The following is a 26,549-nucleotide window of genomic DNA, read 5'->3' on the forward strand; positions in this document are numbered from 1 at the left end:
ACGTTCCTGCTGGATCCTGCAGCCTATCTGGCAACCTCGAGTCAGGGGGGAGGGGATACACCACTCTACAGTAATTTGAAAGTGATTGCAGTACCAGTTTTGGCCACAATCTTACATACGGCTCCTTTAATGTCTGCATACTTATTGTTATTATAAGTAATTATAAGTATTATATAATATAAGTATTAATATAACATGTTAATTATCATATGCAAATCTATATTTAAACATATTCTTCTATTTATATTTTACTTTTATAGTCTTCATTTTACTATTATTTTAATAACACTATTACAAACTATTTAAAAAAGCCTTCCTCAGACCAGGCTAACTGTCCAAAAGACATCCAAATATGCTGCTAGTTTCCTGTTGGTCATTGCGCTCATGCTGTTGTCCAGATGGCTCACCTTTCCATTTCATCATCTCTGTTAAGGATCTCCATGTGACTGTCCTTCAGACGGAGATAGGTGAAGCCCAACCTGAGCAGGAGAGAGAAAGAGAAAGTAAGCTTTGTTTCTTATTGTGATAAAGGTCTTATGTCATAATGAATCAACTTTTCTTTGAAAATCTAATGAAGACATTTACAAATATAACAAATATTTTACAGCATTTATTAACCTTAGTTAATGTTAATCTCAACATTTACTAACACATGTTTTAAGATCAAAAGTTATGTCAGTTAACATTAGTTAATGCACTTTTGAACTAACCTACACATTTTTTTTTTACATTAACAAAGGTTAAAGGGATAGTTCGGCCAAAAATGATATTTAACCCATGATTTACTCACCCTCAAGCTGTTCGAGATGTATATGTCAATCTTTTTTCAGACGAACACATTTTCAGTTATTTTAGAAAATGTCTTAGATCTTTCAGTGGTTATAATGTGAAGCAATGGGGTCCACCTCCTCCAAGTCCCAAAATGTGCATGCATCCTTCACAAAAGTAATCCATCCGGCTCCAGGGGGATAAACGAACGTAGAACGAACGTGACAGCGCAGCCAGAGAGCAGAGCAAAACAAACGTTCGTTCTACGTCACGACGCTTCCTACGCTACGTATACGCCAGCATCCATCTCCGTGAACGCGCGTCGACCGCTACCAGAAGCCAGTTATTTTCATTTATAAAGTTTTAAATATGTATATTTTTACGACAAAACCACACGGATTACCCTCAGAAGGCCTTCGTTTATCCCCCTGGAGCCGGATGGATTACTTTTGTGAAGGATGCATGCACATTTTGGGAGTTGAAGGAGGTGGACCCCATAGCTTCACACTATAACCACTGAAAGATCTAAGACATTTTCTAAAATAACTGAAAATGTGTTCGTCTGAAAAAAGATTGACATATGCATCTCGAACGGCTTGAGGGTGAGTAAATCATGGGTTAAATATCATTTTTGGCCGAACTATCCCTTTAAAGGTAGGGTAGGCAATTTTTTTTGTTCAGCTTTGTTTCAACTTTTTGTTATACGGGTTGAAACTCTCTTCACATCATGATAGCAATCAATAATAGTAAAACATGTAAATATATCTTTGTGGATGTCTCAGGACCAAAAAAATGTCCGTCCGATCATTGCATTCGGACCGGATGTCCCACCTGCCTGTCAACATATGTATTTCCATACCTCTGCGACACCCAGCCCACGCAGACATCACACATCATCAGCGGGTTCAGTAAGGATATGCAGAGTGGTAGACAGTCACCGAGCACCATGAACAAACAGCAGCCGCATTTTACAGTTCCTCCTGAACCAAAACCACGAGCTTATGCTGGGTTCACACCATGTCGTAACCGTAATTATGAGATGTCAACCCGTGACGTTCTACCCGGAGCTCTTCACGTCCTCAGACTCGGATTTATGCGTTTCTGTGTCAACACTATCAACGCCAAAATGAATCTGCAGCAGTCAATTGGTACAAGCAAGAGGTAAAATGAGGTAATTTAAAGCCGTTTCTCGTCTTGTGATGCTTTGCAGACTCTGCTGTACACATTCATGTGTTTTGAAGGAGGTGTGGCTTTGTAGAGCGCTCTAAAGGGGGGGTGGGATCTCAAACTTTCAACGCTAGCTTGCTATTACTAGCCTCTCTGAAATTGCCTACCCTACCTTTAATAAATGATGTAAGAATATATTGCTCATTGTTAGTTCATGTTAACTAATGAAGTTAACGTATGTTAACAAATGAGACCTTATTGTAAAGTGTTACCATATAGTTTTATAAAGTGTGTCCGTGTGAGTGCATGTTACTTTATGAGTGTGAGTTTATGCATGCATGTGTCTTGCCTTTTCATGCCCTCCACCAGCGCAACCTCGTCTGGAGAGGAGGAGATGTAGAAGGAGGTGGATTTGCCCTGATGGATTCCTCTCTTAATGCCGTCCACCGTCTCCTCCTCCTTCACCTGGACTGTGTGACACAGGCACAATGCACGGAAAAACAGCTCCTCTCGCTCCTGATGAGACACACACACACACCAAGAGTCAGAAATGACACCACGCTACGAGAGATTAAAAAGACAATTGGTTCTAAATCCCTGATAATTTCAAGAAGACATAAATGTTTGCCCTGAAATACGGTGTACAACACTTTTGCTACAAAGAGTTTCTAATTCCTAAAGCAAAAAGAGTGTTGTTTCAGTTTAAAATAACTTTTCTATTTCAATATGTTTTAGAAAGTAATTTATTCCTGTGATGCAAAGCTGAATTTTCAGCATCATTACTCCAGTCTTCAGTGTCACATGATCCTTCAGAAATCATTCTAATATGCTGATTTGGTCAAAACTATAATATTTCACATTACTGTTGTGCTTTTGATCAAATAAATGCAGCCTTGGTGAGCATAATAGACTTCTTTCAAAAACATTAAATATTAATGTCTTTAAATATTACAAACTTTTGACCAGTACACACAGGTTATGTGACACTACCTTTACTTAAAAGTCAGCTCAGAAGAACAGAGATAAAAGGAGAGAGAGAGAGAGAGAGAGAGAGAGAGAGAGAGAGAGAGACTGTGTCTAACTCTGAACAAAATGCAGTCAATATACCCATGTATCCAGGAAATATGTGGATACATTTGATACAAGCAGGCATTAAATATCTCAACAACACTGAACTCTGATATTTCACTTTATGCACATGCACACAATATTATCTACAGTTGATATATTATTCACAAATCAGTCAAAAATACAACTGACAAGACATGAAGGTGAAATTCGAGTTAACAAATTCTTTAATAAATGTTTTAGTTAATCTTCTGCATTAATGTGTCACATCGCTCAAGATAAAATTAGAATACATCCATCACTCCACCCATCCACAGCTAAAATATTCATGCAAAAAGCTTGCCTTGGTGATAACATGATTTATCTGTGCAATGACACATAACTAGCTATTGATAATAACATTCTCTCATCTTGTCCAAACGTTTTTACAGCTTCTTTAGCTTCTTTCATCAAATGTATAAAAATCACATTAAAACCAGATTGCTAAAATGTTTGCAAAAATATAAAAATCTGTTTGGTTTAAATGATATTTGGTTTAATATTTTAATGATTTTCCTTTCTTTTTTTTAGTATGTACAAATACTTTTTTTGGACTACTGTAAGACAGTTACTTTGGTTTAAGTACAATGAACTTTGTTGTTTTTTTAAAGATGATTTTATGCTCAGCAAGGCTGCATTTATTCGTTCAAACATATACAGTACAAACAGTTAAATTGGGAAATATTATTACAATTTTAAATGACTGTTTTCTATTTGAATCTATTTTAAAATCTATTCTGTGATGCTAAGCTGCATTTTCAGCGTCATTACTCCAGTCTTCAGCGTCACATGATCCTTCAGAAATCACTGTCCACATGTCCAAATCCCTGCTAAACAGCAGTTATGGAAACAAACAACAAGCTCACCTTTCCATCTATTCCCGGAGAGGAGTCGATCATGTCTATTTCTGCAGCTCCAGGTAAGATCTGCCCGTTACAGATGGCATGCGGCACATACACATGCCCATCCACACAACATTCCCTCAACTCCATGTTATTTTCCGTCAAAGTGCCAGTCTTGTCTGTGAAGACATATTCCACCTGTAATGGAGAAGGAAAAAAAAAAAAAGAGAGAGAAAGTGAACAAATATTGACCCGGACAGTTTTGAAATGTACTGAAATGGTTTCGCACCTGTCCAAGCTCCTCGTTAAGATCTGAGGTATTGACGAGCGGCCGCTCTCCGAGCTCCTCATCAAACATGTCGTCGTCCCACAGGATGAAGTACGAGCCCAAGAACTTCTGCATCTCCACGGTAACGTACATGGACACGGGAATGATGTAGTTGAACAGAACCATGTAGGCCAGGAAATCTGTGAATGCCCGGATTAACTGAGGAGACAAATGATGGGAATTAAATAGTTCGAGTTTCATTTCGAGCATTTGTTTTGCTTTGTGTTAATAATGATATGAAAGTTTAAAATATAGTAAGTAGTGTATATATATATATATATATATATATATATATATATATATATATATATACAGTGCTATGCATAAGTTTAGACACCCATGCTAAAGTTGACTAAAAAGAGGAATAAAAAATCATCTTTTGGAAATTGAACTTAATGCCTTAATTTAAAAAATTAGGAAAAATCCAACCTTTAAGGACACCAATTTTCTTTGTGAATGAATAATGTAGCGTAAATAAATAAATGTTCTTCCTTAAAATACAGGGTGCATAAGTTTGGACACCCCCATGTTAAATTCCCATAGAGGCAGGCAGATTTTTATTTTTAAGTATTTTTTTTATTTTTTTTTAGGATACTATGCATCCTGATAAAGTTCCCTTGGCCTTTGGAATTAAAATAGCCCCACATCATCACATAGCCTTCACCATACCTAGAGATTGGCATGGGGTACTTTCCATAAGATCATCTCTCAATGCAAATCAAACTAGCTATTAGGCTAACTGAAATAAAACCATGCCAATCTCTAGGTATGGTGAAGGCTATGTGATGATGTGGGGCTATTTTAATTCCAAAGGCCAAGGGAACTTTATCAGGATGCATAGTATCCTGGATCCATGAAGTAACTGGCCTTTAAAAATAAAAATCTGCCTGCCTCTATGGGAATTTAACATAGGGGTGTCCAAACTTATGCACCCTGTATTTTAAGGAAGAACATTTATTTATTTACGATACATTATTCATTCACAAAGAAAATTGGTGTCCTTAAAGGTTGGATTTTTCCTAATTTTTTAAATTAAGGCAATAAGTTCAGTTTCCAAAAGGTGATTTTTTATTCCTCTTTTTAGTCAACTTTAGTATGGGTGTCTAAACTTATGCATAGCACTGTATATATATATATATATATATATATATATATATATATAAGTATTGTTCAAAATTCATGTATAACTTTGATGAAAAATTTTTATCGACTTCAAAGTTGACTACTGTATATACACACACAGTATATATATTATTTATATATTTGTTATATGTGTATTGTCTTATTTTAAATTAAAAATGTATATATATATATATATATACACAGTATATATAAACAGCAGTACAAAATATTTTATGATATATTTTATAATAAAGTTCTATATAATATACAAATATTTTATAATAAAATTATATTTTATTTCGACATTTCTATATTAAATTATAAAATATAGAACTTTATCTCCATTTTTAATTTGTAAATAAAATAAGACAATACACATATACCAAATATATAAATAATACTAAAATAAACTATAATAAATTCTAATTAAAAGGAAAAATCATTATTATAATAATAGCACGTACTACATGCCGTTGCCTCTCGGTCTCAGTTTTCTGGTTGTACCAGGGCTCGTCTCTGTTTGGGTCGGCCTGCCAGACGTACTTGAGGAGCGTATTGATCAGAGCTTTACTGATCAGAATGCAGAGGTACACAATCAGGTAGGCATTCATTGACCTGCGAAACAACGATGAAACATAATCATTTATGGACCTAATGGTACAGACACGTATCATACTACATCAGGGTGACGAAATCCATCCGCAATAACTTTCCCTGAGAGTCTCGTATCCTGTCCGAACGACATCTATAATATTAAATTAAAGTCTTAAAAAACAAATCTACATTGATTTGATTGAAAAAGTCAATGATATCCAAACTTTTGCAAGAAGATCTCTGAAAGTACACCTGCTTATTCAATATAACAGATTTTATGTATTTTCTTAATGGCTGCATCTATCTGTCTGACAGAATAGTCAGCGAGACACATGTGAGCGCAACTTGATACAATTAGTGACAACAAATACAGTGGCTTGCAATTTGCTTTACAAAACGGACACTAAATGCATTACGCTGTACATGCTGACAGCAAGATAAACCGATCGAAAGCCTATCATCGTGTCTTACTTTTCAACAGCGGAGCGTTTCTGAGACTTGGACTGGTAGTTGAGGGCCATCTTGGTTTCCATGCCTGTGTAGATGGCCACAGCTAGAGAAACAAGAAAAGATGAAGAGCATTTTGAGAACACAATTCTCTTATGAACATCTCAGTACAGCCTCTTTGATGTTATGACAATGTGAAAGCCATTGTTACATAACTGAGCTCTTTTTGTCTTACCGTACACTAAGGCATAATGGCTCCGCTGTAACAAAGTTAAACATTTGTAGAGCTTGCCCTGCACTTAGAATCCTCACGTGTATAATGTGACATTCATCTCCCTCTCTCGTCCTTTCTCTCGCTCTCTCTCTCTCTAGCAATTAAGAACTTCTCTCTGATCTCACAAGCCTCAGTGACTCATTTAATTACAGTGGGAACAGAGTGACAAAATGACTCAATCAGCAACTCTCCTCTCATTCTCCTGCCCTTCCTTTTGCCTAAACAAACTGATCACGTATGCATTGTACCAGGTTATAGTGACAGATCTTGGCATAATTGACATCAGTAGGTTTAGACTAAATGCAGACAGCGCTCCTAAGGAACACAATATATACCTTGAATGCGGCGCATGATATTCAGGATAAAGTGTCTGCCAAATGCATTAAAGGGGTCATATAATGCCATTTTTGTACAAGCTAATATGATTCTTTAGGGTCTAAATTAAGTTTGTAATATACTTTAATTAAAAATTCTCATTAGTATTGTAAGAAAACACTCATTTTACCTGGTCAAAAACAGCTGTTTTCAGCATGCCGTTTGAGTGCATGTGTCTTTAAATGATAATGAGCTTTGCTCACCCCGCCCCTCTGTTCTGTGCGTACACCGTTTGTAACACAATAACACAATAACCATAACGCGTTGTTCATTATAAACGTGGGATTATGAATTATATTGAGAACGTCGTACATAGAAAACATGCCGTAATGTACCCTGAGTGTAAACAGCCGCATTCATCGTGAAGCGTGCAGCAAGCGATTTGCAAAGATTAATATAAAGGTCAATAAAACGTTACACTCACTTCTTCTTCTGGAGGTGCAGCAGGAACACGAATAGTTGGTACCGATCCTTTTTTCAGGAGCAGCTTCTTAGCAAAACCAGCTTTATACTGACCCTCGTTTGTAAAGCAGTCTGGTGTGTGAAATGATTCGCGCAAACATGAAAGCATTGACGTTGATCGTGGGGAATATTCCCTTTGAAAACAAACTCCGCCACTGCGTTTTCAGCGGTTCGGATTTAGGAACATCAAAATGACTGCTGTGTTCCTTATTACACCCAAGAACAGAACACCACAATCGCTTAGACGCCATTCTGCTCATAGACAGTGCTCCAGCGTATCAACAATGACCACGCGGACTATGATTGACAGCTCGCTCACGAGCGAGGGCGGGTCTGTGTTGAAACGCTGCTGTCAATCAACAATCGTGGGAGGGGCGTCGATTTTCGGCTTGATTTGAGAGCGGGGAAAACATATAAGAAGATAAAAAAAAACCCACTGGATAGATTTTTATCATTTTATGATGGTTGTGTACAGGCACTGCCAACACACATTTCAGTACAATCAACTTGTAAAAGTGCATGTACCATTATATGACCCCTTTAATATACATGAGTATGCGCTTAAATGATATGTAAATGTATAGTGTGGATTTTGTTACCATGTATGTATTCAGTGTTTTTCAGTGTGGCTCCACGCAGCAGCAGGTTCTCAGAACCCAGGGGTCTAAAATAATCAAACAAGATCAAATTGAGCATTACAAAGATGAAAATATTATGCTCACATCTTTTGACAGTGAACACTATAAACAAGTTTATAAGTCACAATGCAGGGCCATTTAAATAAAAATTAAGGTACAAAAAAAAGTGAATTAAATGGTGACCAGTAAAAGCAATGAAATATACACTTGATCTTATACACTGTATGCACATATACATATAACCTAAAACATTCATGTTATGTGTCAACTAACCTAATATTAATGAACTAAATGCACTAAATATGAAAATAAATATTTGTGAATATTTACACTATTACTCTATTTTATTATATATATTATATTATATTATAATAAAGTCGTTGCAGTATTATATAAAATGCAATAATAAATATTTTGTTTTTATTTTATTTTAAATACTATATGTATTAACGTATTTGCATATTTGAAGTGCACTAAGATACCAATATTTGCATTATTTATATTATATAACATGAAATATATAATATGTCATTACATTTCACAAGCATTTCTTTAGTAAGAATCAGAATAGGAAGAGAGAGCTGTTGTATGAAAATGATAAATTGTCCCTCCTGAATTCAATCTTTCACACACTGGCCCTTTAATTAAGAGTCAATTTCCTGAGTATAGATTTACCTCGCTATAGGTTCGTCGCGATCCAAATAAATATTGATGCGTCCCACAAATCTACAGCGGGAGAGGAAGAAAAGATAGAAATTAATGTCTAGCCTGGGCTTTGTGCTAATGTGTGTGTTTGTGTGTGTGTGTGTGTGTGTCTGTGTGTGTGGTTAAGACACCATGTGAGGATATTTGTGTGGGGTATCTGGAGTGTGTGGCACGCTGTTGTGTCAGTCCAACAGTAGTCCTATGCATAGTGTGTGTTTGTAAGAGAAAACAAGTGTTTGTTTATGCGTTTACTGCTGATACAGTATATGTGCGTATTACTCACTTGTAAAGGTCCGGCTGGGGTTGTTCGCATTCTATCGTGGCATGCAGTGTGTCCACCTCCTCTGCTGTGTTGAATGCCTTTGTGTCCTGAACTGCATAATAGGTCTTTGTGTAGAGAGGAGAGAACGAGAGAAACCAGTCGACATTCCAAGGTCAAAAACTCTCACACATATTTCTACAATCTCCTATCTAATGAGAGTAACTGGCAGTGTGCTGTATAGTGCGACCAACACATTTCAGTCACAATGTATGAGAACAAAACTTGAACTGAACTGAGCTGGAAGATGACACTACTGTTTTCTGCAGAGCTGCTTTATAGCTGTTTGTTTCATAATTAATGAATTTTGCAACATCTCAACAATGAATCAATTCTAAACTAGCTTGTGCTGAATAATGACACTATTGTCTTTTTTAGAGCTTCTTTACAGCAGAACTTGAATTCCTCTCATATTTGACGAAGTTTGCATCACTGATTCTATTATTTTCCAGTTTATTACTGAGAAGCTGCTTTGAAACTATCTATATTGCTTAAAGCGCTATATGAATAAATGTGACAGTATGTAAATGTAAATGAGACTAAGTTTTAGGAGTAATAACAGTGATGTTTGCCTTTCTATAAAATGACCAATCACCTTATGGCTGGACTCTCCATCTAAGCTGGCTGTTGTGACGAAACATGTCCCGTCTTCTCTGCTGGTGGAGAGCAGTATGAGGTCACACGGAAACGTCTCATCCTCCTTCACCTGGACAATATCACCCACCTGAAAGGTCAAAGAGCAGGAAAGGGTTCAATTCAACATTTATGTGGTACAGATAATGTCTACATTAGTGCAGAGCTTTTGAATAAAGTAAGATATACTGTCACACCAATATCAACAAATCAACTATAGACAATGAGTTGCCTATAGTACTTTAGTAATGAGTTGATAATGAGTTATAGATAATGGGTTGAGTCACCAAAGCAAAAATTATTCAGACAACAGATTTAATTTTTCTTTTACTAGTGGGTGCAGGACACTATAGTTTATTTATGTAAGTGAGGATAGCGAAATAAAATAAACTGTGAAGTATTATACCCAAACAATTCTTTATACAGTGGACTACCAGTAACATTTATAAAACATATGGGATCAAAAATTATTCAGACACTTTGACCTGACCATGTTTTGCTGAAGTGTTTTTTCTTTAATTGCTAATGCGACCTTTTTACACCACAGACTGAACAAAATTAGGCATTGGCTGGTAATTGGTTGACCTAAATTGGTATTATCTAACTGTGTACTTAAATTTAACAGCTGACAGCTATTCAACCTAATTCATTTGTGAGACAGTCTAACAGAAGGATGGCCAAAACCAGTTGTCATATTTTATCACCATTTTCTAAACTATAACTGTGATAATGTAAGAAATGTCTGAATAAACTTAGGTTTGACTGTGTATTCATGAATCTACATAAATGAAAATCCTGATCCTGGTAATTGTTCCCGCTGGCATGTCTGCATGGGTTGCGTAACGGATTACAGATGCTGGCTGGATTATCAGTAGGAAAAGCTGTAATGGTTAGTATTCAAGCACATTCTTTCTTTATCGTCGCAGCTTTCAGTGTGGTTTTTTTTTTACTCACTGTATTGCATGAAATCATGCAGAATGAATTCTGCATAGCAAAAATACTATGGAAAACAATATGATGGAGGGGGGGGGGGGATTCTAAACTAATAAAAACATTTTAAGATTTTTTTTTTTTCTAACATTAAAAAACTGATTTTTTCATATTGAAAAAAAGAGAGTGAGAGAGCAATAGTTCCACAATTAAATAACAAAAGATTCCCAGTGCATTGTGGGTAACGTGGGCACACTGTCATTCTGCTTGTTGGCATGCCAACATTCTGTTTCCAAACAGCAAGCTGGCTGTGTAAGCAGAATGCTGGTTAGCAGAGCGAAACTTTGTTGATTTATTTCTCTGAGAATAAAATGAAAACTCATTGAGGTGTGTCATTTTTTCAGCATTAAAATATTTTCTCTTATGCCATCTTAATACGCATAGATAGTAAGCCATTTATAGGTTAATTTTCATGAAAAATGGAAACACTGCTGTTTATTTAAAGTCCCCCTGTAGTCAATAATTGTATCCCTTAAAACTCCTCTTTGATCACCAAAATTACATATTTAAATGTTTTTTCATAAAAAAAAAAAATCTTCATGCCTTAAAGTAGCTTGAATGTAACTCTACACTCGTTCCTCATTTAGTATGTGTGGTCCTATGAATATGCAAATTAGCCCCGCCTCCACTCACTCACACCAGCTCAGAGATCCACTCATTGACCACTCGTTGACGTGATTGGTTACAAGCTAGTTTGTGACGTCAGAAACACCAGCGAATTTAAACCGTATTTTTGAGACTGTCTTTGGTTCACTGCAATTTTAAGGAGAAAATACTCAGCAATGGTGTTGACTTATGAATTAGCACATGGTTTGTCTTAAAGCATATTAAAAACACCACACAGACATATAAACAACATTAAAAACTTTGACTTTAAGTGTCTCAACTAGCCAAACACTGGCTCAACAAATGTTTTTGGGAATTGGGTATTTTTTAACAGTAACAGACAGATTTGATATATGCTTAGCTTACGCACCCGTAGCTTTTGACTCTGTTTGCGTACCACTTTGCCATGCTGGATGACGTGGACTGGACATTGGTTTATAGCGTTGTCCGCTTTGTGCCTGATCCAGTCCTCATAGCCCTGCAGAGAAGAAGTGTTGTGAGAGAGACGAGCGAAGGAGTGACGTCACAATTATAACAGCAATTAGATAGGAAAGTAAGGGGTCTTTTCTCACCTGTTTAATGGCTGTAACAGTGATGACAAAGAAAAGAGGCAGACCGCTGGTCATAGGACTGGTGGGAGTGTCAATGATCAGCTACAGAGAGAGAGATGGTGAGAGGGGAAATATCACACATCACGCTGGCTCAGAAAGGTCAACTCATGCTAATAGGACAATTTCCATAAGCGACACCATCACACACCTGCACTAGAAAGATGATCAGAAAATAGAAATTGGCGATTCTTCTGAACTGCTCAAAGAGATTCTTCGGTATAAAATTCCAGAAAGTATACTGTGGAGAGAAAGAGAGATGTTTGAAAGCAAAACAGACAGAATTTGAAAAAAAGCAGAGAATTCACCGCGCCTTCTCCAAATGAGGTGCGTAGACCAAAAACACCTATTAAGGAAACACTTAAATGAACGATGAATGGCAAACGTTTCAGTTACATGTGACCTTTATCAATCCCTACCCTAGTGAAAAATAAATATACCAAAATATATTTGAAATACATTTATTTTATGCTAAGTATACAACAAATACATTTACATATTTGTGTACTTAATATGAATAGCCTGCACTTTTGGCATACTAAATTCATACACTTAAAAGTCTGCAGTGAATTCATACACTAATTTTGTACTTAATGCACTTTAGTCATCCAGAAATAGTGCTGAGGTGCAACTAGAGATATACTTAAGTATATCTGATTGTGCTAAAGTGGAACTATTGCAAGTATACTTTAGGTGCACTTTAAATATCTTGCATTTAAAGGCTGATATTATACAGTGCTATGCTTGCTAATAGTGATATGTGACTATTTTAGGCTTAATATTAAGAAATGTGCATTGCGCAAAAAAGAAGTACTCCAAATAAAGTTTAATTATATTTATATCAGTAAGTCTCAAGCGATATGTCAGTAAATATGATAATAGATTTGTACTATACTTAGTATGAAACAAAACTAAACTAAAAACTAAACCGAACAAAACCAGCATTCCAAGTGAAAAGGTCCTGACCTATAATTCAGCACTTTTTATACAATGACCACTAAACCGTATGAACTGCAAATTTTGTTTAAATCAGTATGAAAACAGCATATGATAACTTTATTTTTATGTAATTTTTTGTTGTTTATGCTTAAAACAAGCAAAAAACGAGCCAATGCAAGAAAAAAAAAACATAATTTAATATATATATATATCTAATTAAATGATTATCTTTTATATCATAGCAAATATTCAGATTTTATTTTATAATTTTTTATCTTGGAAGATAAAACAAAAATAATGATTAAGAAAATGTGTTTTTCTTTCGCCATACAAGACCACCTGACATGTCCTGATCATCCTTTCATTGTGTATTTTGCAATAATGACTGTCGGACTGTACAGTGCATCCTGCCTAACGTATTGTTTTTGGTTCAGATAGCTGTTTGGCCGTGGAGCACATCTGACCTTTGAGGAGACGATTCTGTTGTCAGGAAATCTCTGCGGAATGTACGCTTCTGTTCCTGGCGGAGGCTCTTTTTGTCCGATATAAACCGTCCTGCTGTCCACCCAGTTCTCCTCTCCTGTACACTGAAACAAAGAGAGTGGACTATTCATTTAGTCATTCATAGATATTCATGCATCATCCATCCATCCATGTGACTACTTCCTGTAAAAGAGCACACTGTTTAATCTGTGCTGACACATTCGGCCGGCCTGACTCGAGTTCACAGGTCAGACGCAACCATTGGAAAAAACAGATGCACGAAACGAGGAACCAGCTTTCAGCTAAAACTATAGAGTTTGCTCCGATGAGAAAGAGAACAGATACAGAACTTATGGTCCCCGTCATGCTTGATTTGACTCCCAAAGGCAGAGCGAACATAGTTTCATAACAAAGAGCGAGAGAGACACACACAGAGAGAGAGAGAGAGAGAGAGGGGGTAACAGACAGGAGAAAGAACATTATGATACTAGATTTTTACATTTCGCCCTGAAGATGCTTTACGGTGGTTGCCAGTCCATTGCTTTGTGGTTGCTAAGGTGTTCTGAGTGGTTTTAAGTGCAAAGCTGTGCATTTGCTAAGGTGTTCTGGTGGTTGCTAGGTGGTATTCTGTATGATAAAAAGGGCTTGACTCTCTACTTCAGTGTAACTCTGTGGTTTTTTTCACCCGTTTTATCACCCATTAGGCAAAAATTGCTGATTGCGAACTGCATGATTATGGTTAAGTAAAACTATTAAAACATTTGGGCTTATTAAAAAAAAATAATAATAATTGTAAAAAATGACTTTTCTTAAATTCTTAAAATTGAAAAATAGTACAAAAAAATTAAATTAATTTAAATTAAATTAAATTAAATTAAATAAAACTTAAACTAAACAAAAATGAGAAATGTTGCCTTGGCAAATAATAGGAATAAGTTGAAGTTGAAGCACTAACATTTTAATAACTGGAAATAAATGAACTAAAACAACAAACTGAAATAAAAATAAATAAAAATATCAAAAGCACATAACAAAATAACTAAAAAATAAATTAAAATTAAACATGAAAAGACCATTCTAATAATAATATTATTACTATAAATAAATGAATAATACTAAAATAACACTGTTCGAAATATATATATATATAGGCTATATCACAGAAGTGAACAGGTCTGGAATGACATGAGGCTGAGTAAATAATGAGATAATGTTCATTTTTCTGTCGATTATATAGGGGTGAATTTGATAAACAGTAAGAAAAGATGCCCACTGCTATATCTTTTACATTCATTTCTTGTAGTACATTAACCAAAAGCAAAAAGCAGAAAACTATGTGGTAATAAAAACCAACAGCGTGTAATATTCATCCTAGCAGGTTTGCACACATCATAATTTCTCTCTTTTCATCTTTCATTACTCATACTTCACTCAACATGTGCTATTCTGAAGCATCTGCTTTTGCATCACACTGCTGCTGACTTCACATAGCTTTAATAGCAGGTTTGGATTATGCAAGGAAATCTGATCTCGGATCAGGGTGAACGGAGTCACCTAACGCCGTGTGTCTTTACATCCCAGCATCATACAACCTGTCTGCAACCGCAGCGAGTGTCAATGGCCGTGATGGGATTGGCCGGCGCATGTGGCTCCGCCTTTCCCTGTCCGTCAGGGCGGGATTAAATCCAGTCGAGCCTCTTAAGCTCTTACGTAAGATGAGAAATATGAGCCATTACCACTTCAAACACTGCCTGTATCCAGCACTGCATGCAACAAGACATGCATGCAGATATCTGTCACATTACCATTGAGAACATGTCTGATGTTCTTGCGTTTGGCTTTACGTTTTAGGTTTTGGCAGGGATTTAAACACATCTGAGGTCAGCTGTTGACAACATCAATTATACAAATTAAATCCTAAACCACTCAGACTGACGTCACGAACCACAGCAAAGTCAAATTCCTCGCATCACCTTGATCATCATGGAAAATCCTAAGAGACCCACAGGAAGTCAGTCTGAAGTTTCTCTTTGTGACTCATGCATCTCTATGCCTCTGTGTATTTGTGTGTGTGTGTGTGTCTGGGTGATTTTGACCTTGCAGAGTGAGCTCAGACAGCATCCACACGAACACAAATTACTCAAAATGTCTTTCAGCTCCCCTAAAATGACAACGCACATTCAAAGAAAACCAATTCAAGGATACATCTCATAAAACACGTTCACAATACAAAGTCAGAAGAAAACAATATAGTATGCTTATTTTACCACAATTATTACTTATTTTTATTTAAGTGAGACAATTTTGTATAAATTATTAATTTGTTCCATTTGTTCCATAAAAATGTTCCATTTCTTATCATAGTAATGCAAAAAAATCATTCTTTCTCATTACTGTATTGTGAAATAAATATTATTATTCATTTATTATTGATATATAATTAGTATAAATGTTCTAACACCATATATATATATATATATATATATATACATACACACATATATATATATATATATATATATATATATATATATATATATATATATATATATATATATATATATATATATATTCAGTGCAATGCATAAGTGAATACACCCATGCTAAAGTTGACTAAAAAGAGGAATAAAAAATCATATTTTGGAAATTGAACTTTATGCCTTAATTAAAAAAATTAGGAAAAATCCAACCTTTAAGGACACCAATTTTCTTTGTGAATGAATAATGTATCGTAAATAAATAAATGTTCTTCCTTAAAATACATGGTGCATAAGTGGGTACACCCCTATGTTAAATTCCCATAGAGGCAGGCAGATTTTTATTTTTAAGTATTTAAAAAAATATATATTTAGGATACTATGTATCCTGATAAAGTTCCCTTGGCCTTTGGAATTAAAATGGCCCCACATCATCACATAGCCTTCACCATACCTAGAGATTGGCATGGGGTACTTTCCATAAGATCATCTCTCAATGCAAATCAAACTAGCTATTAGGCTAACTGAAATAAAACCATGCCAATCTCTAGGTATGGTGAAGGCTATGTGATGATGTGGGGCTATTTTAATTCCAAAGGCCAAGGGAACTTTATCAGGATGCATAGTATCCTAAAAAAAAATACTTAAAAATAAAAATCTGCCTGCCTCTATGGGAATTTAACATAGGGGTGTACTCACTTATGCACCATGTATTTTAAGGAAGAACATTTATTTATTTACGATACATTATTCATTCACAAAGAAAATTGGTGTCCTTAAAGGTTGGATTTTTCCTAATTTTTTAAATTAAGGCATTAAGTTCAATTTCCAAAATATGATTTTTTATTCCTCTTTTTAGTCAACTTTAGCATGGGTGTATTAACTTATGCATAGCACTGTATATATAAAAAATGAACTAGATTTTCACTATATATGGTATTAGAACATTTATGTAATAATTATCGGCTGTGAGCATGTAAGATATGCTGCTGCTAAACAAAAAGACACACATAAATCCCACATCAGATCTAGGCAGGTGGAGCTGGGGGAGGTGGAGGGTTTTAGAGGAGTCCGGATTCTGCAGGATCAGCAGAAGCCAATCAGCTTGTGCCAGGCGGTAATGATGTGATTGCTTGCGCTGCGGATTGCATGTAAAGGACCAATCAGCCTGCGCTCCCTCTAACAGTTCCATGACAGAACTAGATATTAATAAAATTATTATTATTTAAAAAAAACTACATCTTAAAAAATAACAATTAGAACTAGATTCTCATTACTCACTGACACTGGGAAAAATTGGACTCACAGAAATTGTCCAGATAACTAATCAGTAATGTGACATTGCTGAAATGACATTAAAATAATGTACAGAAGAAAAAAAAACTTTAATGGATTAAAAAAAAAAATCCAATAATTCATATTTTAATTGAGGAGTAAAATGTGCCCTAGGATGTTTTTCATGAGATTCACCCTCAAATATGAGGCTGCTTCACAGAATGTGCTAGAAAATGATTAAAATGAGTCATAATTCCATTAATGTGACTCATTTAATGCGGCAAGAGATAAAATTCAAATACGGTATAAACAGACTGAAATCACATAAAGAAGTCTTCTGATTACCTCTTACTCTCTCCATCTTTGTGATGGAGAGGTGGCTTTAAGCAGACGACACTGAGCAGCTGGTCAAAGGCTCAGTGAACCCTGATCCCCCATAATCGCACCTAATCCACTGCCCTAAAACACAATCACACCCACAACAGCCAGACCAACACTCAGACAATCTGTGTTCTTCAAGTCACCTGATGGATCTGGGATGACCCATATAAACCCGACATCCTCAATGGATGGATCATGGTACATTATCTGTTACTCTTTATTTACTCGCCCTCATTTTGTTCTAAGGGTGAGTAAATGATGACAGTTTTAATTTTGGGGTGAACTATTCAGCTGAACTGAGACTGACTGTTCTGAATAATAAAAGAAATCAGACCAAAATCATTGCATAAGCTCCCATGAAATCTAACTAAGTACACAACCTCATGAAAAGCAAACAATCACACAGGAATGAGAGGTGGCAGTAGTCTGGTCACTAGTCGAAGGGATTATCTCACAGCCGACTCGTGCGTGAGCTCCCGAGGAATAGCTCAAGTTACCCTACCACACACACGCGAGTAAACAACGGGTGAAAATTCCACCAGCCGCCGCTGATCCGTGCTGATCCAGGAACAGCTATCCCTGCTAAAATAAACTATATTTACACCAGGATATGAGTGGCGAAAACTGATCATAGATCAGCAATTTCCGTGTCACCACAGGTCACACAGGCTGAAACATAATGCTCTCCATGACGACATTTTCCAGTCACGACCTTAACAAGCTAACGACAGTTTGATATTTTGCTATCAAAAACAGCAGGCAGTGTGAGAATATGAGAGGAAAATAGATGCAAGTCCTGTATAATGCGGTTCAGCGTTTGGTGTTGGAAGTAAATTATGTCATAAATGCACATTTATATATTTTTTTTATTTCTTACACAGACAAATCAGCTATTAAATATTTGCTTCGCTTTCATAAAAAAATTCTAGATCATCAGATGTGATGTTATGGTACATGGGGAGTCTAACATTGTACTTGGGAGAAAACTTAAGTAAAAAAACACCAGTTAAGTAGTGCAAAAAAGAAACAATAATTATTATTATTATTTATTATATAATTATTAAATGGAAAAAATACACAATGTTTAATTTAAAAAATATATTTTTTTTTATTAATATATATTGTCATTTATGTTGATTAAAAAAAAACTTTATTATTTTATTATTTTTATACTATTTTACATGGCATATATTAACAAAGGAATGTCAGAGTGAGTTAATTAGTACAAACAAATTCAGGTAAAAAAAATTTTAATAAAAAAATGCACATTTCCCCCAATTCTCATTACCATAGTGCATAATAAATAAAGATTATTTTATTAATAATGATATACATCATGTTATACTGGCTTTCATTTATAAAAAAATTTTTTTTTAAAACACATTTATTATTAATATTATTTTGCATATATAAACAAAAATATGACAGAGGGAGTTACAACTCATTACAAGCTGATCCAGGTAAGAGTGTTTCTGTGAGTATAAATGTGTGAGGAAAAGGGCAGAAGAATAGGGTTTTCCGGAAAATGTGAACTATCATTACAACTACTTTACAAACACTCTTAAAGTGCTTCAGGGCATCACTGAAGTTGGATGGGGTAAAAATAGCTCTGCTGCATGACTCCTGTAACTTAATGCAGTGAGGCCTGACAGACTGTCACATCTGAAACATGATGCAAACAATTGAATGCACGACAAGAACTCTTAAAACACTGATGGCTCTCACAAACTGACTTAGGAAATTATTATATTGGCAAAATGCATCTGTAAGCAACTTGAGTGGTCATAATTGAATAGAGTCATACAGTAATAACTCAAGCTGTCGTCAGCTTGCGTGAACTGTAAGCCAGCATCTCGTTTAAGCGTGGGACAGTTGGGTCACATTCCTGAGAGGAGGAAGATGTGGAGATAAGATGGAAATGCAGAAATACAGATGGAGGAGTGTAACAAGAGCACGTGTGTACTTGTTTTACTATACTTACAAGGGCAAACTTCAAATTTGTCATCACATATATTGAAACCTCTAAAAAGTCAATGTCAAACTGTACACTGTGTCCATGATAAAGAAAGGGAAAAAGGTTTTCAAAATTCAGTAATTCATTAATGTACTCTTTGTATCCATGTTGGTTTTATATGGTTTTTCGAAAAACTTTTATACCTTCAAGAACAAATTAAATATGACTTGAAAAAAGGTTTTTTTCTCTCCTTATATAATGAATATATATTTATCATTATTTCCAAAGAAGTTTTTTAATTTATAATCTCCAAGGTAAAAAGTATTTTATAAATATCATGCATTATTAATTTATTTTAAAAAAGGAGTTCAAATTCAATCAAATTTTGAGGAGTCTCAACATTTTACACCCAACCTGAACTAAATGTCATATAAAGGTCAAATTATATTTAACATTGCGAGTGATTTATTGACCTTTACATAGTAACAAAGGTAAGAGGGCTATTTCCTGTTATATGTAGTTGTTATATGTATTTTTTGCATGATAAAATGAATTTTAATTAAATTAATTAATAATAATTAATTTAATACATTATTTGATTAGGACAAAAAAGTCATGTCATTGACCCCTTATTTTAAGAACAACATTTTAATACAAAATTAGTCAAGTTTCTACCCATCAAACTAGGGATGTAATGTAATGGGACGATTACCGGTTTCACTATAAACCACGATCAAATGTACTGTCGTTTAAAATTGAATTATCATTAAAACTGTGTTTGATTATCTCGATTTTAATAACTCACTGTAAATCCTGTCCAGCAACAGTCTGACGCAGGCGCAGCGTGCAATGTTGGTGTTTTTTTATTCGAGAAGGAATGGCGGAAGGCAGATTAATGTTTTAAATCTTACATGATCACAAAAATATTATCAAACTCAGTAAACAATAAATCAACTCTGATTTCATTTTCAATACAATCGAAAACGGAGACGCAAGACGGCAAGTTGTATTTGAATGAAACGAGAGAGCGCGTGCGCGTCCGTTGTGATGCATGTGCGCTGTGTTATAATGCGTTGCTATTGACGACGGTCATTATAAGGAAGGAAATGCCACAGAATATAATCTTGCTTAAAAAAAGTGCATAGAGCTGCTTGTTTTATTTGTTGTTTGTTGATTTTCAAATATAAAACTTGTTGAAATGTTTTCAGTGTGAGCATCAGTTATTTTTTAACACTTTCATCTCGTTTTAACAAAACCGTGATAATATTGATAATCGCGATAATTTTGATCACTATTATCGTGATATGAAATTTTCATACCGTCCCATCCCTACATCAAACAAAAAAAGTGAAGTGGAGCTGAATCTGGATCAGTCTGTTCACACCTCTCTGAACTGAATCTAGATTGCGTGCTAGAGTGTGAACTGGAACTGGAACTAGATTGTCCTTCTCTCGACCTCTCTCTGACCCTTGCTCAACCTGGCCTCCTGTCCAAGTATCTCGGTCTGTGCTATTGTTTGGTCACATTGGTGTCGGTTTCCCATCCAAAAGTCCAAGGAGAACAGAGAAGTGGGACTTCCTCCCCTGAGCCAACATAAACTTGAAAATAAACAATTGCTGTTCACAAGAAGCAGATGTACGGAGAAACATATGTTTTTAAGGATGTTTCCTCTTTTTCAGAGATAATTGGAGCCTCGTTTTAAAAGGACAAACATCTACTGACTTTCTGCTCTAAACAAAGTGGGAGAACATTTGTTTGCATTTCAAATATTCTGTGGGAGGACTCTAATTTCGTATCCTTCTCTCTCCCGCTTCCTTTCTTACTCGTTTTACATGAAGGTAACCTGTTGTCTTAAGCGAATGCCAGAAATAAACACCCACACACACACACACACACACACACACATTGTGCCTGGTAGGCTGTTCACTCTACACTACACACACACACACACTCAGCAACTTTTATCACACAAACAATCTCACACATCCGCTCCACTGGGAAAAGCATGCCCTTTCAAGAAAATAACACCATAAAGACCTTTTCATGGATGTAACTGGCCAATGAGAAGGAGGGAATCGGGTTTAACTTTGAGTGGCAAATGACTATAATTGCATGTTTATTGCTGCGTTGACTTTGAACTCAAAACCTTTTTAATATCAACCAGGCAAGAACAACTAATCTCAAATATTACGCAATACTACTGGATTAGACTTGAAATTCTAGTTCCTTTTGCATCGTTTTAGATCACAAACTGACAGGAACGTGAAGTTTAAACGGCCAATAAAGCGACTAACCACAGTTTGTTTAGCTTAGGTGACGTTTAGGGGCGTGTAAATCTGAAATCGATGCCTACTATAAGAGACTTGTGTACCATTAAGTGCTAGCTGGTCCTCCTCAGACTGAAGAAAACTCAATTTTTGTACAGTTTACAATATGTATTGGTATGTGAATGAATGTTTTATGGGTGATCCATCTAGAGTCAAGAGCATTACTGACTTGATCAATAAAGAAAAGAAGAAGAAATGGGCCGCCCGCCACTGAGCCTGTAGTACATGTCAAAAGTGCAAAGAACATACTGTGGTAGACATCTCTTCTTAAAGTGACTGTATGAATATTCATATACGGGATGCTTCGAGGCCTTGAGAGAGGTGGTTCAGATGTTGTCTTAAGAGTAGCAGACAGCTGGTGAATCATCTTATCTATAACGGATTAACTGTAAAGCTAAGACACATGGCGATGCTAAGGGAGAGCCAATTATAGAAACTACTACAACGACAAAGCCAAGCAGGCAGGAAGGGGTGAGACTGGGAAAATGCTTTCTCTGTGGGAAAGTGAAAGAGTGAAAGTGCTGCAAAAACAACAAGGCTGAAATAGCAGCATGATTGAATGGTGCTGTTTTCAAGGGAAATCGCTCTGAGAATCAGAAATAGAAAAAATAAATCAGTGAAAGAGAAAAGATCTGACCATTACCAGAAAACTCTGAACAGTTAGGTTATAATCCCAAGTCATTCGAGTTATCTGTTGTGTATTTTTCCGATGATGCAACCTGTCCTTAAAGGGATACTTCACCGATTAGCATTAAGCTTTGCATCAGTAGAAACCCGGTTGTATTTTCGAATGACCGTGCTTCCCTTCCTCGTGTCCCCCTGAGATGAGAGATTTCTGTATTGTGTTTTTGAAAACAAAAACCTCCGATGACACAAAACTCGTCATTTTGCGTCATCGGAGGCTTTTTTGGCCAGAGGCGAGAGACTACAGCCAGTAGGAGGAGCTCGTTCTGCATGTTTTCAACCCGCCCATAGGGGGTGGGATCTCACGATAAAACGGCGTCTTTTCAGTTTCGAGTCGACTAGTAGCCTAGTCGTATCATTTCTTCCGATACTGCCCTCTGTAACCGGTGGGCGTGGCTTGGGAGTGGCCTCATAGGGCAGCGAAGCAAGTGCATTCTGGGAGTTGTTGTCTTTCATCCACATGAGCCAAAAATACATTTTCTGGCTTTTCTCAGTCTAGAAGGCACCAACTTCTAAAATAATTTCACATTTCTACTACATAAATGACCCAATTTAAATACACATTCATCTTTCCAGCCGTGAAATGTCCCTTTAACATCAGCTATATTAAAACTAGAGACATAACAACATTTCTCCTGGTAAAATGCTACAAGTAAATGTTGTGATCTGGGTCAATGGGTCTGTGCAGAATCTCAAAAGCTGCACTTGTCATCAGACATCTCAAAACATTCAGCATCATTACCCCTCATTTACACCGTACACGTCTGCGGCGCATTACGCCTGCGACACGGCTACCGGAGCTGATCGCGCCCTTTCTAGTCAATGCTTGTGTTTACACCGGCCGCGACGCAGCGCGTTTCAGAAGCTTCCCAGAAGCGGCTCTCCGCGCCGCTTCGCTAAATATAGGCGCCTAGTCTATTTTTGACGGACGCACCGGAAATACAAAATAAAAGTAAAAAAAACTTTGTCAAATTCAAAATAAACACCCTGTGCAACAACCCAAACGTATTACACACCAATATCCTTGGTAGAAACCATAGACTGTATGGTAGAAACCCAAAAATCAAGAAAAAACACGTCGGACAGGCAAATCACGTGGTCTCGCGCATCCAGTCGGTCCGCTTCTGAAATGCTCCTGGTGTGAGTTGGCACCGCGTGGAGGACGGAATAAAACCTTGTCGCAGACGTAATGCACCGCACATGTGTGCAGTGTAAATGAGGGGTTACTCCAGTCTTCAGTCACATGATCCTTCAGAACTTCTATTGATGGTCAAGAAACATTTCTTATTAATATAAATGTTGCAAACAGTTGTGCTGCTTAATACTTTCATTGTATGCGCATTCGCAACACATCTTTTCTTTGCGCTCCCACAGAAGAACACAAGAACATTTGTGTGAACTGTCACTTTAAGTGGGAAAAGAATATTATTTGTCTATTCAGGCTGTGAAACAAAAGAAAGAAAAGGAAAATCATAATACATAACTGCAATGTAAATTCAATCACGCTGAGCTGTTGCAGTGCAGTAATGGTTAAAATGTAACTGCCTAAAAGAGAGCAGTTACTGTCATTTTATTTTATGTGGTATGGCAACAATATTTTATGACTGGAATAAAAGCAGACAGCAGGTATCCACAGTGCAGCATGAGTGTGTGTGGATTTTAATAACACGATTGAACAATCCATTATATGCTACACTGACCAATGGAGCGCACGGCAAGTTATATAATCTTTTAGATTACATTTCTACAAACTTTTCAATTAATCTGAAAGCCACTACTCTCAGATACAGTGTGTTTTATCAATGCTTAAAACACTAATAAAATACCGGGAAAAATATGATTGCCTTCTATGTCTGATGAATGTGCATTCATGGATCTTTATTCAAGTAAATGCATGTGTATTAAAGACATTCTGCTATACAGAAAGCAAGTCAGCATGTGTTTCCAGCAACAATGCTGCACAATATCCATACCATATACAATTAGCAAGGCAAGCCTTAAGCGAGACTAAAAGCTCAATAATCCTCATGCATTTAAGGACAATAAAAGCACAGTAGTTAATTTCGTAGCTGCTAATACTGCTAAAGTGGAGATCACTGAATGTGGTTTTGCTATTGATCTGGTTTTAGCTTTTAAATATGTCTGGGTTGAAGAGTGCATTACAGAGATGTCTGTCACGTTAAAGCTGTTTCTAATTCTGATCTGTTTGATAAAATCTGCTATAGGATTACACAACAAGGATGTGTGGTATAGTGGTAAAAGCTCAGGGTCAGTATCCAGGGGGAGTTTGGATCGAATCCCATAAGGATTGAACACTTAACACCAGGTTGCAGTGGGACTGTCACTTAATACTGCTGTAAATTGCTTTGGAAAAAAGTGTGTCTTCTAAATTAATACTTACTGGAAAGTATTTCTAGATGAAAAGAAAAGCACAGAAAAGAAGGATCTTTTTTTTCCTGTCCACTGGGATCATTATTAGTACGGTCTGATATTTATGCCTGAATTATTCTATCATTGGAAATTATTATATTGCTGTATATGTGAAAAAAAAAAAAAAAAAATCACACATCCATATAATAATTGTGTCCATACAAATATCTGTCCAATACATTGCATTTAATTTAGCTATTAATGAGACTTGTGTTACTACTGCCTATGTGAGTGGGGCAAGAAGTCAATATATACTCTTTTCTATCTTGTACAATCACTGTCTTTGTCAACTGAGAGAACCAGGAATATAGTGTGTTTGTATCCATCTGTCTACTTGTGTAAATTTCTCTGCATGCAAGAATGCACAGGGACTCAGATAGCTTTGGCAATTATATAATAAAGAGTAATAAATGCTTTTAGGCTCTCTAATGTAAAGTAATACAAAGATAGAAGGAGGATAGATGACAAATACATTATTTTATAATTGATGTGAGAGTCATTGGAAACATTGAATTGCATTATGGCAGACATTCTCCACCTCTATCACCAGAGACACAGAAGATTTCTATGAATTTTATCTTAGTTATGGCATTTGTTTTATTTGGTGACACATTCTGGCTAATATTGATAAGATAATATTGATCATTAGTTTCATATTATGACTGATAACTGATTAATGGCTGATATTTAAATTCTGTTCTATTTTGTCTAAATGAAACACTAAAAAAATAAAATCCATAATTTGAAATGCAATAATCACAATATTATATGCATTATACGTCTGATAAAGATTACGTTTAATCAACTTATTCATTATTAGTGTTTTTTCAACCATTAACTTCAAGTGAGCTAAAATGTAAAAACATATATTTAATAAAAATGTGAATAAAATAAAATAAAGTAAAAATAACAGCATACACAAATAAAAATCCAATTTCATCTGATAATTATATTGTGCATCCCTAGACCAAACAGAAAATTTTACAAGAAATCAACAACATGAAAGTCTACCATTACATTTGGAGATTCACAAAGTCCTTCAAATAAGTGAATTTCAACATATTTAGACATAAAATGACATTGAAATGCTTTTGTTGTGGCTCTGTTGACGTCATATGTAAAACTCAGGCTGTTCTTGAGTCAGCTCTTGTACAAAACACAAAAAAAGCAGACCTTTATGTGTTTTATCTCACCCACTGATAAGCACAGCGTGGACGACAGAAATACAGCCGTTCTCACACAACCCACACACATCCTGGCCATTGATTCAGTGGTAGCTCTGGTAACGTTTGCTAAACACTTGTGTATAATTCATGGATTGTCCACAAAAGCAGCTAGCGATAAGAGCTATCATGCTTGTCCAGTCAGCTCATCTTTAAGGTTAACAACATTTTACATCACAAAAGGCGTTTTAAATATAGTTTGTTGGGGGAGGCAGACAGGCCCGTACAGGACTGAGATTAATAGGGTTGTCAACAGGCCAAACAATCAGTCTTCAGCCAAAAACAGGCCAACAGAGAGCGAGAGAGAGAATGTGTGAGGTAAACAACTCCAGGACGCTAGTAAGATGCTAGCGAGAAATGCTAACCAAAGTGTTACACCATCTGTTGCTGA

At 36.0% G+C, this 26,549-nt stretch overlaps 1 protein-coding gene across 7 annotated transcripts in view; it reads right to left on the reverse strand.

Annotated features, from left to right (window-relative positions):
- The window catches only part of atp11a (ATPase phospholipid transporting 11A), an 80,391-nt gene that overhangs the window by 33,078 nt on the left and 20,764 nt on the right, over positions 1-26,549 (reverse strand). For all 7 annotated transcript variants that reach the window (XM_084402865.1, XM_084402864.1, XM_084402863.1 and 4 more), the window contains exons 2-15: positions 13,389-13,511; positions 12,137-12,226; positions 11,950-12,030; positions 11,748-11,855; positions 9,744-9,872; positions 9,113-9,216; positions 8,800-8,850; positions 8,086-8,150; positions 6,400-6,481; positions 5,799-5,949; positions 4,174-4,371; positions 3,909-4,082; positions 2,285-2,451; positions 408-479 (exon numbers count right to left, since the gene is read on the reverse strand). In XM_084402865.1, the coding sequence (XP_084258991.1) occupies positions 408-479; positions 2,285-2,451; positions 3,909-4,082; positions 4,174-4,371; positions 5,799-5,949; positions 6,400-6,481; positions 8,086-8,150; positions 8,800-8,850; positions 9,113-9,216; positions 9,744-9,872; positions 11,748-11,855; positions 11,950-12,030; positions 12,137-12,226; positions 13,389-13,511 (1,595 nt within the window). The remainder of the gene's footprint in view (positions 1-407; positions 480-2,284; positions 2,452-3,908; positions 4,083-4,173; positions 4,372-5,798; positions 5,950-6,399; positions 6,482-8,085; positions 8,151-8,799; positions 8,851-9,112; positions 9,217-9,743; positions 9,873-11,747; positions 11,856-11,949; positions 12,031-12,136; positions 12,227-13,388; positions 13,512-26,549) is intronic.

The sequence above is a fragment of the Rutilus rutilus genome (genome assembly GCF_951802725.1).
Source record: "Rutilus rutilus genome assembly, chromosome: 2".
In the NCBI taxonomy this organism is placed as follows: Eukaryota; Metazoa; Chordata; class Actinopteri; order Cypriniformes; family Leuciscidae; genus Rutilus; species Rutilus rutilus.